This window comes from Rhipicephalus microplus, chromosome 7 (assembly GCF_043290135.1).
Source record: "Rhipicephalus microplus isolate Deutch F79 chromosome 7, USDA_Rmic, whole genome shotgun sequence".
In the NCBI taxonomy this organism is placed as follows: Eukaryota; Metazoa; Arthropoda; class Arachnida; order Ixodida; family Ixodidae; genus Rhipicephalus; species Rhipicephalus microplus.
This window is the reverse complement of record NC_134706.1, coordinates 100273679-100291886: the sequence shown is the minus strand read 5'-3', so window position 1 is coordinate 100291886 and position 18208 is coordinate 100273679. Positions and strand designations below refer to the sequence as shown.

General features: G+C 49.0%; 1 protein-coding gene across 1 annotated transcript in view; it reads right to left on the bottom strand.

The window, feature by feature from the left end:
• Positions 1 to 771: 771 nt before the first annotated feature.
• Positions 772 to 18208, bottom strand: part of LOC119186866 (uncharacterized) — a 221925-nt gene continuing 204488 nt past the window's right edge. The window contains exons 10-11 of the mRNA XM_075869532.1: positions 1181 to 1309; positions 772 to 1089 (exon numbers count right to left, since the gene is read on the bottom strand). Of these exons, the coding sequence (XP_075725647.1) occupies positions 1076 to 1089; positions 1181 to 1309 (143 nt within the window). The 3' untranslated portion in view covers positions 772 to 1075. The remainder of the gene's footprint in view (positions 1090 to 1180; positions 1310 to 18208) is intronic.

Here is an 18208-nt window from a genome sequence, read left to right as displayed (position 1 = left end):
TGCGGTCATGGGGAGCGTGTTCGACGCGTTGACTCGGAGGCACGTACGGACAGCGTTACACAGACTAGTCTGAGAGCTGCTTCGCATTAAAAAAATATATCAGAGACTATTTGCTGTTTCCCTATTGCCCTGATTGTACGAGAGAGCTTTACCTGTGACTGCACTGCGAGCAGCCTGTGAAACGGAGCATTGTTCTACTTTGCTCGCGCTGAGGCAGTTGATAGGTGTGAACTTAACAATGTTGGCGTTCAAGTCGTTGATTGGTTTTCCTGTTTACTGTGGCAGCCAGATGTTCTTGAAACATCTAGCTGGCCGCTCGAGCCACCCGCACGAATGATCATTCAAGCTTTTTGTCTGTGAGTAGGCAGGCAAATAATACCTTATTGTTCTGTATTACTCAGTGCAAGATAATACCTTATATTTATTTTGTCACTTTTTGTAGAAGTGGCGATAATCGGGGGTGTCAGGATACTAAATATATTATTTAAGGGTGGCTTGAAAGTTTCATTATGCGTAAAAGTTAAGTTACGCATGATTTCAGCATCAATGGGTAAGTTTAAAAGAGTTCGCTGCGTTTTCTACTTAAACCATGTGGAGCATGTGCACTCAAAATATTAGTCATCTTCATGCGAAAACTAACGTTGGCGCTGAAAGGACTGCTTTATTTATATAATAAGTCACTAAACTCGCCTACTTCATGGTGGTAAGTAGCAGACACGAAACAATTCGTTGATGTTGACATTCAAGTCGGAATGAAATAGGTGTCAAAAGTCATCCATAAAGATTTTTTATTAAAGCCTTACATCATTTTATTTGTGGCTGATGTCCCTAGCTTTAGTGAGGTAAGCTGTTATAGCAGCGAACATTAGACTTTAAAATGTGGAATCTGAAAATTTATATTGAGAGGAAGACAGAAGCGGTGATAAAGTGAGCCTTGAAAATTACTTTGCGTGTGAAGTTTCATGATCTTGTTTCCTAAGAGACTACAAACTAAAATCATAGGCTGTAACTAGAAACTATAGTGGAAGAGTTATACATCTTATCTAAGAATGAAGTTCACTTTCCATGGCAGGCACTATGCATAGGCATCTGAAAAAAATGAAAAAAAAAATGCTCGCAAATTGTTCTCTCGATTGGTAATACATCGTGAAAAGTTCCCGTAAAAGCTATTTGGACTTACTGGAGCATGCCTTTAGATCTTTCAAAATATATTCGGCATTATTGCAGTTTGCTTGAAATATAAAGTCACAGTCTTCCGGGATACGGCCGACAAGATCTTTTCTAGTCCACAAGGTGCAGTCAAATTTTCCTGAAAAAATTATCACAATGTAAAACTTGCAATACGTGCTGACGCTCGGGCAAGTTATTGTCCTATTTCCTGCCTTAAGTTTCCTGGATAATTCATTTGTCCTTTCAGATTACGCCTTTCAGAACCTGGTAAACAACAGAATTCTATTGGCTGACCATTTAGTAGAGCCCTTAAGCATTATGCGTTATTAGTCTGTCACAAAGCCTTCGAGCTAGGAAGGTTAGCGTTCATAGGTGTTTTGAAACACACGGCGAAAAAAACACACTGTTCTTTATACTTATCCCTAATATTCTCAGTTACATGTATCAATCTTTCACCCTTTTTTTAACTTTCTGCCCCTCACACGCTGCGTGAATTTGCATTCAGAATTCCCAGAACTTTTACTAAATCAAGGTGAGTTGGACTCACGGTATATTAAGTGTTGAGGGCGTAAAAATCAACCGACAATAACAATATGACCTAATGCGAAGTATGAGCTAAGATACGTGTTTGGGAAAGCCAGCTGCGCGTGAAGTTTTGACTTTTCGCAAGGTGTCAACTCCGTGAATATTTTTTGAAGTTGGATACCAACCAGCACGCTATTAGTTTTCTTCCTGCGCATAATCGAAGTATATTTGCTTCTGACACATCTGTAAGTTGATATTTGAGTGGCACATTCATAAATTACACTTTCTTGATACTGCCTATTACTTTTAATGATGAAATTTGGCTGAGCACTTTGTAATGGTTAGGAAGCATTAAAGCTGTCACGTGTCGAGCTATTCAAATTGTGTGATAGCTGCTTTTTATTTTATTGTTCTGCCCCGCTGTAATACGTACGTTAACGCGATGTCCAACATGGTGGCCTGATGTGATCTTTCCCAATTCGTTTTGAGCACCTGTACGGCCCTGTTATGAAGGTCTACAACCACGCAGAGGCCCGCGTTGAAATTCCGGTCGGTGATGGGTCTTGTTTCATTTTATTATTTTATGATTAACAATACGTCATCATCGGCAACGGTTACGGTGACGTCGCTAATTGTCAGGGCAAGAGTCTAGGAGCTTCACTCTAAGACTTTTGAAACCCGTTGCCACATTTTCATCATACGTATTACTTTTCACGCAAACACAAAAATTAAGGTGGAAGAATAATTTAAATCAGCCAGATTAAACTTCTTAGGTTGCCTGAGCAACCATTTCATAAAACGACCTGCTTTGTTCAACGGGGTGATGCTAGTCTTAGCAGCACAATTGTTCATCATAAGTTATGAGGTGTAGCCTAGAGCTGTTAGTAATTGTTATTGGCGTTGTATCACCTGCCAGGCGCATCTCAGAGCATCAAGAAAGTAATATGTCATCCAAGTACGTATGGTTTGTCACTTCATTATCTTGCACTGTTGGTGGCGCACTCACTTCGGGTGCCGCATTAGGTTGAATCACTTGGCAAGCAAACCTCATGGGCTAATGTAGACAAATACTGTTTTCTCAGTTATTTAGGCATAGCAGGAGTAAATATAAATGTTTAACATAGAAGAAAAACGCGATTCTACAAAGTACATGTTTATGCAACCCTTTTTTCAAATGCTGAGCAATGAGAGTGCACATAGGCCCGTCAATTTTACTTTACAGATTCAAGGTTCGTGAAAAAAAGAAAAAAAAACTTGACACAATCAAGACCAGCTGCAAAGGACGTAAAATTTCAGATATAAAATCGTTGGGCATGGCTTGCAGATACTGCATTGAGAGAAACGGGTGCCAGAACATTCAAGCTGGTGTGAATGTATGAAGTGTGGACACTAGCAGAACTTGGAAGGATGTAACTGATTATACGAACAGTACTACCTAATAGTAGCTACAGCAGCGCTACGGAAGAAAAGAATATTACAAGAAAGAGCTGTTTTCTGTCCTTATTTCTGGATTCTGTACTTACAAATGTAACTACTCCAAGGTTGCGCTCTTCGTATATTAAGAGGCGCGAACTGTTTTAGGCAGGAGGATGACACAATCCAATGTACGCTGATGTTCGAGAAACTGCAGCGATAAAGCGTGTGGATGCGAATTTGGCGAGAATCAACCATCAAACCGGCAACATGTAAACCACATACCTCTTTTTTGGAAAGAGTCTAACTTGTCAAGTTTGTGGTGAGGTGACCAAACACACGGCAGATATTCGATTATGGGCATGACCATGGTTTTGTACGCCATCAGTCGCTTAACGTGCGTTGCTTATTAGTTGCTTGACGTGGGTTGGAGACACCAAAGTTTTTAAAGCTTTGTTACAAACTGTTTCAACATGCGTTCGCCAATAAAATTTGTTGTGAGAGTTACACCAAGGCTTATTTAAACTCAGTTACATGAAGCAGACTGTGCCACTCCTAGTATGTGCAAATTATAGAGGTTGTTTCTTATTTGAAAACGTCATGACTACACTCTTTCTCAAGTAGATAGGCATTTGCCAAGTTTTAATCCCGTCACAAAACAATGAAAAACCGCTATTGAGTGCTTCCTGATTTTAAACTTTAGAGTCGGTGTTTTATAAAAGGCAGCAGTCTGCATACATTCTAAGTTTAATTGAATATTCACAAATATTTCTGCTACGTCATCTCTAAAGACAATAATCGACGGCCCAAGGAAGAAAGCGTTGAGGCACCTCTGAAAATAGTTGCACGCCAGATGACCTCAAGCAGTTAAACGCTAGAAATTCTGAGCTCAAGCGGAAGTAATCTGCCATCCATCCAAGTAGCCTATTTCTACCAAAGTATGTCGGGTATTTAACCTAAAGCTTAGCGTGACAAACCGAAAGAAAGACCTTAGAACAGTGAATAAATATGGCGTATATCTGTTCTCACCCGTTAGGTGAAGAATAGATGTCGTGCGTAAAATGAAGCACTTGTGTGACAGTAGAATAGCTTGCCCGAATGCGGTGCTTTGACCGGAAAAATATGTTGTGTGCATTCAAATATTACACAATGTAATTATAAATAATATGCTTTAAAAGTTTAGAGCTGACAGAAAGTAAAGAGATAGGACTATACTTTCTTTTGTGGTTTTGTTTCCAGACTTGTATGCATGCACGATGCTCCCTGATTTCCAGCCGGAGCGAGCGGACGCGCGTCGCATGCGCTCCGCCGAACGTGTGCTCTCGTTGACCGGATTACTTCGATATCGTCGCCGGCACTGTGTCGGATCATCAAGTTTTAACTGTCCTGGGAACCGCACACCCTTCCCGAGGCTGTAGAGCATCTCCATTTTGCTCTATCACCTTCAGAAGAACCCATGTGAGCGCTGGGCCTAAGCGTCGACCCAGCTCGCCTGTGCGAGTACGGGTGACTAGGCCTAACGGCGGGACCCCTTCCACAACAATATGAACGCTAGCACTACGCCAACTGCTGACGTGACTACTACCGGATGCGTTCAACCTGCATTCAGCCCCAACGACACCCATGTTAACACGGAATCTCTCGACCTCGACGAGCTCACCTCGGCAAGCGAAGATGAAGTTGCCGTGCACCATCCTACATCGTCTGCATCGCTGGGACCGGCAAGCGACACCGACGCCAACTGCAAACTGGCGATTTCCCGTCGCCAGCGTCAACGCCATAAAAAATTCGACAAAGCTCGAGCGGAATTGATGCAGCCGGCCGGTCCTGCAAGCACTCCGCCCAGCCACGTCTACGCCGGGGCCGCTGCGGGTGCGAGCGCTCCTGCTGCGCAGGCAGACGCGGCCGGCGTCGCACCGGCGCGAACACCACCACCCGTAACGAAGCCGCGCCAGCTACGACGGAAGCTGCCGCCGCTTCCACGCACGGACATAAAGATCATCATGCGCCCGAAAAAGGGCCTGGCCATTCGGAACTTCACTACGCATCAAATCTCCCGAGCCGTAGCACTGGCGGGCAATTCACGACAACATTGTACTGGTGATCATTTCATTATACGTACTCGCCCCGGGTCGAACATCATCATTGCCAGCACGCCACATGTTGAGACGGCCGAAATTCTTCGTCGGATCACCACCCTCACGCTTGAGAGGAAGACCTACGAATTCAATACCTATGTGGCGGCCCCTGAGGGCACCTTGCGGGGAGTTATTCATGGGATAGACCCTGGCACAACTCCGGAAGAACTCACCGCCAACCTCCGCGTGCGCACGCAGGGAGTGACAGTGCACAGTGCACCAATGCTTGGTGCTACCAAATCTGCCGTGATCACTTTTGAAGGCCCCCTTCTGCCCCGATATGTACTGTATTACGGTGGGGAGGTGGCCTGCCACCCGTACAAGCCGACGCGACAAGCCTGCCAAGTCTGCTTGCAACCGGGGCACCGCTCAGACGTATGCCCCACGCCAAACACTCCCGTGTGTCGGCAGTGTGGTATCCTCAACCCCGTTGACGGTCACCCCTGTGCTCCCAAATGTCACTTGTGTGGAGATTCCCACTTAACGGGCGCGAAAGAGTGCTCTCAGAGACTGAAGGCCCCGCGCCCACGGCCACCTCCTCAACCAGCAGCACCAGCCAAAGGTCGCAACCCCCATCGTAACCCACCCACTTCCAAACGTAGGTGGTTCAGCAAGGACAACGAGACCTCATGCAGCCACTCCCGCTCACGCTCGAGGTCACAGTCCTTCCCGCCCCTCCCTTCTGTGGAACCTGGCCAACAGCAGCAGCCACAGCAGCGACAACATTCGAAGAACCAGATGACCAAGGGGCAGCAGCAGCAGCAGCAACCCACCTATCAACAGTCCCAGCACGCCTCCAGCAAGCATAATGAGAAGCCCAATCCCGCTCCATCAGCCGGTGCCGACAATAAGGTGGGCTGGTCAGCAAATGTAGATCCTCCCATCGCTCCACTCAATACCCTGTCCACCGCATACGAACACCTTCTCGCGGAAAACATAAAACTCAAACACGAGCTGGCGGCCGTCAGGGCACGTCAAGCAAAGGACAGTTCTCAACTTCATGCCCTAATGGCACGTCTTGGATTGCCGCCCGACTCCACCGAAAAAAAAACCCCAACCTCCCCCAAGAGACAGAAGACCCCTAAAACGGCGCTATCAATTCCTGCTGCGTCGGGCACCACAGTCACACGCGAAGAGTTACGCGAAATGCTCTCAACGCTCGCGCAGCAGCTATCGCAACAATTCAGTGCCGTATTCACGCAGTTCGGAGAACGCCTCGACTCTCTCGAGACACGCTTCGAGGCGCAAATTGCTGAAACAGTCGAAAACATACGCAGGAAGAGGGCCACTCGTAGCTCGCACGCCACGACAGATCAAGGTTACCATAGACTAGGATTGGAATCACATACATCCGAAATCCTCGCTACCCCCGCATTGACACCCAGCGCCCTCACCCTCACTCCTACATCGGCGTCGCAAGCCGAGATTCCGATAGCCACGCCTTTCCACTCAACGAACTAACCATGGGCAGCCCAGCCCCACTCATTGGCGAACATTTAGAAGTCTGGCAATGGAACTGCCGCGGCTTCCGCAGAAAGCGGAGCCTCCTCCAACAGTACATTAACACACACCTTGCTCGGCCAGATGTCATAGCGCTTCAGGAGCCCGGAACGCCACCCATATTTTCAGGTTATGAGTCCTATAATAGTCAAACAAAGGGCAAAGCGGCCATCCTGATTGACAAAGCGCTAACCGCAGTTGGCTTAGACAATATCCCAGACACCAACATAGAACATGTGATTGTGGAGCTAGTTCTCAGGCAAAAAAAGAAAGGAGAAAAGCGGAGTATCATCCTTGTCAACGTATATAGCGCCCCAAAGCAAAAAACACTGATTTCCATGCCCTCGTCCAAGGTGCCTACCGATTGGCCCAGGGAAAACAACTCTTACTGCTCGGCGACTTCAACGCTCTCGACGAACGCTGGGGTTACAACCGTTCGGATGTCAAAGGCAAACAGCTTGCGGCTGCCACTGAAAAATTTCAGCTTGAACTGCTTACGGATCCCGCGTTCCCTACCCGGATCGGCAACAGTGTGTGCAGGGACACTTGCCCCGATCTCACCTTCGCCCGTGGCCGTGCAAACTATAACTGGGACAACCTGCAGGAATCCTTGGGCAGCGACCACTTCATTCTCCGCACAAAAGTTACAGAGAGCGCAGCGCGTCGGTCTATTGGAGAATCACGCATCACAAACTGGGACGCCTTTCGTCGTGAGAGCGAATATTCACTCGACAGCCTCACAAGCCTCACCGACTGGTGCACCCAACTTAAAGAAATTCGAGAGCGTTGGACCACCATCATTACCAGAACACCTGCACTGCCGGAAGTGGACGGCCATCTGCTACATCTGTGGGAAGCCCGAAGGAGCCTCATCCGCAGATGGAGGACGCAAAAACATAACCGACGCCTCAAGCTAAGGATCGCCACACTCACCACTCAGGCAGAGCAGTACGCTACAGAACTGGCGCGACTCAATTGGGCCCAGTTTAGCGACTCTCTTCGAGGCTCATTGGGCACGGCCCGCACGTGGCACAATTTGCGCGCTTTGATGGGCCCCACTCGCACAAAAAATGAGACGAATAAGTCAGTCATGCGCCTCATACACGCCTTTGAGGGTACTGACGATGAGCTGCTGGATCATGTCCGGCGAAAATGCTTTGGCGATTTCTACCCACCCGCATCTCAAGCTGCGTATCGTGGACGTGCCAATGACACTCTCGACCGACCAATAACGGTGGACGAAGTTTACGCAGCCATACGCAGCAGCAATCGCAACACAGCTGCTGGGGCAGACGGAATCACGTACTCCCTTATCAGGAACCTCAACGACAGCGCCGTACAAGAAATCACGGCGTTTTTCAATGATCATTGGCAACGTGGCACGCTTCCTCCTGAATGGAAGCACGCGGAGGTCATAATGATACCGAAGCCGGGCAAAAAACTTCAGATCGAAAACCTCCGACCAATATTCCTCACTTCCTGCCTTGGTAAACTCTTCGAGCGCGTCATCACTAATCGCGTGCAAGATTACCTCGAAGACAATGAGCTTTTCCCGCACTCAATGTACGGGTTCCGGGCACATCTTTCAACGCAAGATGTACTGCTACAATTAAAAGAAGTCATTGATAACGCCCCCCAGCAAGGAGAAAACATTATCTTGACTTTAGACATTAAGGGCGCATTTGATAACGTCAGCGACCAGGCCATACTTGAGGGCCTCGAGGCCCTTTATTGTGGGCAGCGCACCTACAGTTATGTTCACGCCTTCTTGTCGGACCGCACTGCCACAGTCGGTCTCGGCTCCATCCGATCAGATGTTATCAAGGTTCCGAACAAGGGCACCCCGCAGGGCTCAGTGATTTCCCCGCTACTCTTTAATGTAGCTATGGTTGGCCTGGCACATGAACTCCACCGCATCGATGGCATCCATCACGCAATGTATGCGGACGATATCACCGTCTGGGCCACGCGGGGGTCCCTTGGAGAAAAAGAATATAACCTGCAGCAGGCAGCCACATGCGTCGAACAATACGCGCAGGCACGAGGCCTGGCCTGTGCAACCGAAAAATCTGAGCTTCTACGAATTTATCGACGCAAGCTCCCACCATCGACGCAGAACAATCAAGGCTCCCGCCTCCAGGTTGTCCTTGCTGGCAAACGAATCCCAGAGAAATCCACCATTCGAATATCAGGCATGTGGGTACAGTCGAACCGCCATGTGAATCACACACTTTCCCTTCTCCGCACCACTACACTGCAAGTGGCCCGAATGATATCTCGGGTAGCCACTCGTCGCCATGGCATGCGCGAGGAGGACACCCTGAAACTCATACGTAGCCTCGTGGTCAGTAGGGTGACATACAGTTTGCCCTACCAACGCCTCACCAAGAGCGAACAGGGCCAAGTAGACGCAATGCTCCGCAAGGCCTACAAAGCGGCACTCAAGCTACCACCGGGTACTCCTTCTAGCAAGCTCCTCGCATTGGGCCTACACAACACCTTTGAAGAACTTTGTGAAGCGCAACTCGCCACACAACTGCAACGGCTCGAGCAAACACCTACAGGCCGTGACCTGCTCCTACGCCTCGGCTACATCAGCCAGTTTCACGAGGCAGCTCGTCGCAAGCCCATTCCGGACCAACTTCGTGCCACTCATAAGGTCGCTCCCATCCCCCGCAATATGGATCCCCGACTACATCAGGGCCGGAGGGAAGCCACAGTGGAAGCCCTCGAGCGAACTTATGCACACAAAAACACTACGTACTATGTTGACGCCGCCAACTACGACCATGCAAACAATAAGGCTGTAGTCACAGTCGTGGACCACACACTCACAGAACGTACCAGCGCTTCCGTGCGGTGCCGCAACATCACCGATGCTGAAGAAACTGCCATCGCGCTCGCTCTCGCCCTCGGCTACAGACAACGAAGGTCGCTGACAGTTCTCACGGACTCTCAAGCAGCTTGCCGCAACTACCTACAGGGGCGCATCAGCCAACCCGCTCTCAGCGTCATCATGAGCGTTACAGACACTGGCGAGCATTCTATTACACATCCACTCAGAATTTGGCATCGGATTATATGGACTCCGGGCCACATGGGACTGGAGGGGAATCAGGCAGCGGATAGGGTAGCTCGAGGGTATGCGAGCCGAGCACCTTCCAACTCCGCCCCTGAGGAACTCATTCCGGTCCCTTGCGACTATTTGGCCATCCTAAACCATTACGGAGGACTTAGGAAAGCTTATTCGCTACCACAATGAACACTAAATAAAGAGGAATTGGTCAGCTGGAGGCAAATTCAAACCGGCACGTTTCCAAATTTGCACATCCTGAGTAAAATGCACCCCTCGGCATACTCTCCTCTCTGCCCATGGTGTTCAGCTAAAGCCATTCTGTACCACGTCACGTGGGAGTGTCAGGCAATTACAGCCATACAACCAGTACAAAATCCAACAGCGGAGCGATGGGAGGAGCTGCTGGCCAGCGAGAACCTGGAAGATAAATTGAGTCTGATCAACCGGGCACGCAGAGCGGCTGCTGCAAGCGGAGCCCTAGACTAAGGGCCCCCCCACCGCAAGCCAAGCATGTCCGACTACTCGGAGCTTCTTCGCAGAAAATTTCATGTAATTAAATAAATAAATATGTTTCCACCACCACCCTGATTTCCACCACTGCGGAACCTTTCCAGAGAATATTGATTTTTTTATAACAAAACGAAATTGCTTGCTCACTGCTCCGAATACCCCTTTAGAAACATATTTGTACAACGTCTGCGTTACAGATTTTCCTAACATCAAGATTCCATATGCGGTTATGTAGTCCAGAGGAAGTTACTTCAAGATCAGGAAGAGCAGGAAGACTGCTGCATGCAGAAAAGGAAGAATTGATGCCGTTGTCAGTAAAAAATAGAGACTTGAAGTAAATATTAAAAGTTTTTGCTATACTTTGAGGATTTGAGCAGGATGGGACATAAACAATTGAGGTATAGAAGACAGGACTAATCACTCCCCAGATTTTGGGTGTAAGTTTTTTCATAATTGTAGCCAAAGCATTGCTAAAACAGAAGTTCCTACCATCTTTCATTTTTGTGCTTTTGTTCAAAGTTTGAAATGAAAAAAAAAATTTACTTACACCTTCCACGACGATTATTAGGTAAGCGATTTACTGAAAGACCTTGCTTAAGTATTTGCGTATTATATCAAGAGTACGTCTCTCATAATCAAAAGTTGGCTTTGGGACGTTATACCCCAAATATCAAATATTTAAATCATCATTGCCTTGGATTCTGTTGTATATCTTTTCGAGGCTTACCCTAAGATAGGCGTTAACGCACAATGTCAAAATCTCAGGAACCAGCTTATCTAGTAGTAGTACTAGTAATAGACTTTTATTCAGCCAAATATACAGACCGAGCATTTCGACCGCCTGTGCGATCAGTCGACGCTGTTCTTCTTCCCCTTCGGCACCAATCCAGTCGAGCCAAAAGGTGATGGAAAGGGATGGGGGATGGTAATAGCTGGATTGCTGAGCAGTTGGGCAGTAAAACAGGCAGTGTGACAGGTCAGCATATGGGGAGCGACAATTTGGACAGCAGGGGTTAGACCTATATTTAAAAAGGAAAAGGCGAGAGGGGGTTATCAGGCAGTTCATTTGGATGTGCCGTAGAGTTCGAGCCTCGAGCGCAGTGACTGATGGATGAGGGGGAGAGTAATGACGCTTGTCGAGCCGGAGCTGGAGATATACCTCCTTGTTAGTGTGACGCAAGGAGATCTACCCATCGTTATTCGCGGAGCACTCACTGTCTTCCGAAGGTGTGGGCCAGGAAATGAACGGTACCCGGTGCAATATATCGCGGGCAAGCTGATGAGCTAGCTCATTGCCGTTAATACCCGAATGCCCAGGAACCCAGCGGAGGAGGACAGTGGAGGGTTTAAGAGCAGAGGCCGCTCGCTCGACCTCCTGTTGAAGAGCAGGGGGCAACGTGCTGTTCTGTATGTGACGGATGGCGGCGTGGGAGTCGGAGTAAATCGTGTACTCAGGGAGAGAAGGGAGGGAGGAAAATGACTACATGGCGTGGACCACGGAAAGGACCTCAAGCTAAAGTACATTTGGCGGGTGTAAGTATGGCCCGCTGGTGTGCGTGTCAGGTGCCGAAAGGTGTGGATGGTAGATAACGTAGCCACATGAGCCCCGAGGAGCAATGTATGCGGCATCCGTGTAGGCAACTCCCTGTGTAGAGGGAGGAGGAGAATGATGCTGTGCTGCCGCATGACGCCGGCTGGCGTGAAGAACGGGAGACATATTGGATGGGAGGGGAAGGATGCGAAGGTTAGAAGCAGCGGTGCTAGCGGCAGAAGGCAAGGTGGAAACGGAAACGGGAATGCAAGGGATACCGGCTTGGGCTAATAGCCATTGGCCTTGACGAGTGAGAGAAAGACGGGCAATCTGGGAATCGTGGTGCAGAGAAATAGGAGAACGTAATGGATCGAAAAAGCCTGTGGCAAAGAGCTTAGTGGTAGAGGTAGTGAGAGGAAAGTTTAGAGCTTCCTTATAGAGGCCTAATAGAGCTCTTTCGAGTGTGTTGAGCTGCGTTTTGGTGAAATGAACGTAGGGTACAAACTACAAGAACTTGTTAAGGGCAAGCGCATGTGCAACCCGGCACGCACGAGCCTCGTGGAGCCCCGACTGCCGAGTGACAACGCGTCGCAGGAGGAGGGTCACTGAGTGGCAAGTCCTCACAGCTTGATGTAGGGCCTGCGCGTTCTTTGTCGCGTGCAAAGGGAAGCCAAAATCTTTGCATAGGTGAACAGTGGGGATGAGAGAGCTAGAAACATGTAGGGAGATGAGGGTATTGTGTGAGCGCTGGTACGCAGACTGGTTTAGCAAAAGTAGTTCCCATTTCTCCAGTGCAGTGGACAGGCCAGCAGTAGCGAGAAAGGAAGCGATAAGGTCCAGGCCACGTTGCAAAGTATCCTGCATGTGGCCGGGACATCCAGACGTACACCAGAGAGTGATGTCTGCATAAAAAATATGGTGAAGGCAAGGTATTTGGGACAGTTGAGAGGCAAGGGGGGCCATAGCCATTTAAGATAGAGTAGGAGATAGTACGGCACATTTAGGAGTACCACGGGTGAGGGAGTGTGGGTTAGACAATTGAGTATCGACTCTAAAGCGAGCAACTCGATTGGAAAGAAATGATCGGATGTAAGAATACATGCGGGAGCCACATGACAGGGAGGAGAGCTGAGCGCGTACGTGGTCATGACTCACGCCATCGAATGCCTTCCGTACATGGACGGTTACAAGCACATGGATCTGTCTACGAGAAGGTGAAAAAAAAGTATGCTGAAGAACAAGGAACATGTCCTGCGCACAAACGTGGCGTCGGAAACCAATAAGAGAAGGAAGGAAAAACTCTTTCGCCTCAATAAAATCAGACAGTCGAGTCAAGGCCATTCGCTCAAGAGTCTTGCCAACGCATGACGTAACAGAGACAGGACGGAGGTTAGAGAGAGATCGAGGTTTGCCCGGCTTCGAAATCATGCAGATTAAATATGATGTCCAAGAGCTTGGAAGACAGCCGCTGTTCCATGCTTCGATGAATGTATGTAAGAGAAATTCGTTCGTGTTGTCGGGGAGATTACGTAATGTAGTATATGTTATCTCATTCTCACCGGGTGCCGAGCGGGTAGATTGAGTGGCTACGGCAGCTTCCAGCTCCCTGAGCATGAATGGGCAGTCCAGGTCTGGGTTAGCTTCGCCACAGTAATCTTGGTAGGAAGGTGTGAGGGGGGGGGTGAGAGATACGGAGATTTTAAATCTTTAAGCACATCAGATGGAGTCCCTTGTGCGAGAGCTTTATCTAGGGTTTGAGCAACGGCAGGCTTGGTACCTAAGAGAGACCTAAACAGAGACCGTGTAGAGCGCGAGTGCAGTGCGGAGTCAAGGCTGTCAGACAGCGTGTTTTAACGAGAGTGTTCGAGAGAAGTGCCGTAAGCGATAATTTTAGCCCACAGAGCATCAATTCGGAAGGAAAGTTGGACGTTGTGTGGCTGGGAGCAGAGAGCGCGTTTTAAACCTTGATGACGTCGCCATAAGCGGAGGAAGTGAGGATCAGGGTCAGGAATGGGGAGTTGAAAACGAGCGTGGCGACTACAGGATATCATTGCTGCAGAAATCCGCGACGTCCAGTCGTCCTAAGTTTTAAGCGAGTCAGACAAAAGGTTATTAGTGAATGCTTCCCAGTCATTGTGAGTGACTTATTGTTTCCGCCTATTGTGGGAAAGAGGCGGTGGTGATGTGTATGAGAAAGTGGTCACTGAAAAGATTTTCAGCGGACACCTGCCAGTGAAAAGGAAGGGAACTTCGAGAGAACGTGAGATCGGGTGTAGTGGAACGCTATGAAACAGTGCCCGCTCGAGTAGGTGTGTCAGGAGTATTAAGAAGGGTGAGATGGCGTTTCTGGGTGAGGCAGTGTAGAAGGCGACCTGGTTTGAATGTTTGGGGGTAACCCTAGAGCCTATGGGGAGCGTTAAAGTCACCCCCAAGGAGGATATGGTTGGTCGATGGAAGGGAGTGCAGGAATTCGCCAAGAGCACTAAACAAAGAGGACATGACAGGGGGGATTGTGAAAAGACATCAGAGCGAGAAAAATACGGGTAGATGGTTGGTAATAGACCACACTAAGTGTTTCAGGAGGGGGGAGGGTACGTCTAGTGGTTCAACGAGAACGTCATTGCGTACATAAATGGACGCAAGTGGCTTTCCCGTCGTAGCGTGATATGCATGGTAGCCCGGGACGGCAAGGGCCGCCCGAGTCTCCTGTATAAGGAGAAAATGGGGTAATGTTTGGCGGGTGAGAAGATATTGCTGGAGAGGGGTCCTATTATGACGAATGTAGCGGCAGTTCCACTGCAAAGTATCGAGGTCCTTTTCACGCGCCATCTAGACTTTGAAGTAGAGGAAGTGCCTACGCGTGTGCGTTTCTTCTTTTACACCGGGGGAAGCGACTCTTGGAGGGAGTTAAGCATATAGGTGAAAGATTCCAGTTGCTTAGATCGGGTTTCGAGGGTTGTAAGAATCCGGACAATTGAATTTTTGAGCTGGACCAAACGAGTGTGATGCGCAGTGGTGGTGGTTTCGACCATGTCGACCAATTCGGTTACATGGAAGTTGGAGGTCGGGGCGGTGAGTGTGGTGAGTTGCTTATTTAGCTCCGTGAGTTGAGAGGTAAGAGAGGATGTGGTAGTTGCGAGTGTCTGCGTCAGTGCGAGTATTTTCTGTGTTAGCTCATCTGAGACGCGTTGTTGCTCGCGCTGGTTGCGCTCCAACATAGCCAGTCGCAGATCGAAGGAGCGGCTCTCGTTACTTAAAAATGGTGAAGGTGTGTTTGATGAAGAAGTGCACATGAGATGTGCTCCCTTAACCTTGGCGGCCTATGAGCCCGGGGGGGGGGATGTTGCGGGAGGTGATAGGAACTCATGCGCTGAAAAGGAGGGTGGCGAAGGCTGAGTGGCTGAGCGCATGGCTGTGCGACGGAGTAAAGCTGCTTTGGCGCAGTCGCGTTGCTTAGCTGGAAGGTAGGGGCAGGTGGAGTCGAGAGATGAGTGGGTGTTGACTTGGCAATGGATGCACCAGGGTTGGGCGGAAACGTGAGCATCGGGATCTGCTGGTAGAGGAGACGTACAGCGGCGGCACTTTTCTGGAATGCTGTGTTGGGGGCATTGATGAGCACGGTGCCCTATAGCAAGGCACCAAGTGCAAGTAGGGGGCTTAGGTGTATGTGGAGGGCATCAGAAAGAGACGCGTTTGAAGTACACAAAGTGAGGGATGATGGTTCCAGCAAATGTTATGAGGACGGATTCAGTGGAGCCCATCATACGTGCAGCGAGTATATCTGAAGTAAAAGATTCGAGGTCATGCAAGAGCTGAGATGTTGTGAAGTGACCACCGACGTTGTGTATGACGCCGAGACATGATACTGAAGGACTGGGGCATAGGGCTTAATGTTGATCGGCTTACCATTAAGTTCCAGACTGTTGAGGGAGAGTAGGTGGTGGGCTGTGAGAGGTGAGTGTGTTTTCAGAAACACGAGGCTCTGAGCAGGTTCGGCTTAGAGGGTGTCCTTCACACTGGTCTTGGAAGAGAGATTTGCGGCGGCTATGATGGTAAAAAGCATGTCATGGAGAGGCAGTTTCGGCGTGAGTGTTCCAGGGGGAAGTTGGATTCTGACGGTGATGAGCTCGGAGCGGGGGCGGGTGGTCGAGGCAGGTTTTCGATTGGCACTAACGATGTTCCAGCTACCTTCAGGGGATGGCGTATTGTCTTCGTTAACCTGCGATGCCGTGAAGTCCATTTCCATCGATAAGTCGTCAGCTGAAGTGATGGAAGGCAAAACTTCGGCGATGGAAGGAACGACGCTCGTCGAAACGCGCTTGTCGACAGACTCGGAATTTCCAATGGGTAGGCCAGACGCAGATAAGGTGGGGAGAGCAGCAGGCGTGGTGTATTGCAACGCCAACGCTGCATTACGGCTCTCGGGCTCTGGCGTTTGCGTGGCTATCAAGCTGAGAGTAGCAGAGACGCCGCCAGCGTTGTAGGTTGCTGGACCGTGTGCGCTGTTAAGGAATGCTGCCTGTTGCTGTATTGTTGTCGGCGCGGGACTGGTAACGTTGCCAGATGTTGACAGCGGAGGCACGGCTGTATCAGCGGTACGACCGGAGGAGACTGGGCTTACTGACAGGGCGTCAGTTGGCGGTGGTGTCTGGTGCTGGGCGGGACTCTGCATCGTGGAGGTGCAGGCGCGGCGCGTTAGGGTTAGCGCAGCGCCGCACCGCTTTGCACTCTTGAAGGGGCCTGGGGGCCAGCCTGGGGTCGGACCGGGGCCCGGATGGTGTTGGCGTGTTCCGGAAGTCTTCTAGAAGGAATAGTGAGCTTGTCCAGACACGGACGGGGCCCGGTAACGGGCCAAGAACACGTGAATGCGGAGCACTCTATGCGGCCAGGCAAACAAAACGGCGCCACCTCCGCTTATCTACATTTCAATAATTGCTGCAACATTCCCTTTATCAAAAGTGACTCTAAAGTTCAATGCACAAGTGCTATCAGGTTCCCAAACCTTCAAAGCAGTTTTGATCTGAGCTCTTTGAGGGATACGCTCTAACTTCAAGGCGACTTTACCAGCTTTATCGCCATATAACCTTTCGATAACTTCACATTTTACACCAAGCGACAAAAGTTGCTGCCTTACAAATACAACGTCTACTATGGCTTGCTCCACGGTGAAAGATATCTACCAGCTGAATTAATCAAAAAAAAGAAGAGTCAGGTCAATCAGGGAAGTGCAAAGCGCCATGTCGCGTCCAGCTGGGGTGAGGGAGTGTTTTTTTTAATGGCGCAAGGGCCAATTGATGGCCAAAGAGCGCCATTTTAATAGACGGGAAATATGAACAATGATATGATGCGTGGCTGTAAAGGGGCCTTAAAATTTCTCGCGCTAACGCGTGTTAAAACATGAAAGTAATAAAATCATGACAGTGGCGTGAGATATATGCAGTGAAAGTGGATGGAAAAATGTCATGATAATAAAACAATGATGGAGACGTTGTCAACGCAGCCACGACCACGGTACAGAGTTCGTGCTACAGATGACCTCAAAATATAGGGTGAAAGCTATGAACATCTTTTAAAAACGTGAAAACGGATTTCAGTTTAAAAACAGATCCTTACCGAGAGGCATCCCAGGGTGTAGTGGGAGCTGCTGTCGGTAGGGCAGTAAAAAGTGTTTTTTTCTTAGAGCATCTAGATCATTGCACTGAACGAGGATATGGAGAACTCTAAGTGGTTCTCCACATCTGTCACAATATGATGGATTGCTGGTAGATAGGAGATATGAGTGTGTGGAGTGTGTATGTCCTGTTCTAAGCCTTGTTAGTTTTACTTTTGTGTCTCATGATTTTGATAGTGGCAGCCAATTACCTAGTTGAGGCTAAATAGCATGGAGTGTATTGTCTGTGTGTCTATCCCACGTGCTCCGCCGATACCCCCTGAGTTTTCATTTTAGAAACGGCATTAAGTCAAGTGCAGGGATTGGTATTGATGCATAGGAAGTAGTGTCGTTGGCGGAAGCAGCCAGCTTGTCGGCCAAAACGTTTCCTTGTATCTCACGGTGTCTTAGCAACCAGTTGACAACGACATGCTGTTTTCATGTGTAAAGTCTGCACAGAAGAGAGACTGTACACCAGCACACCAGCACGGCGTTTTTGAGTTTTTAGGGGTTTTCGGGGCTTTGACCACACTTAGGGAATCGGTGTATAATACCGCTTTTTGTAGTTCTATCTGTTTAATGTGTTTTACGACCACCAGTATTGCGTAAGCTTCTCCTGTCAAATGTTTGCATCAGGATGAAAAACGCCGGCCTCAGAAAAGGATTGACCTACCGCTGCATATGACACAGAAGTG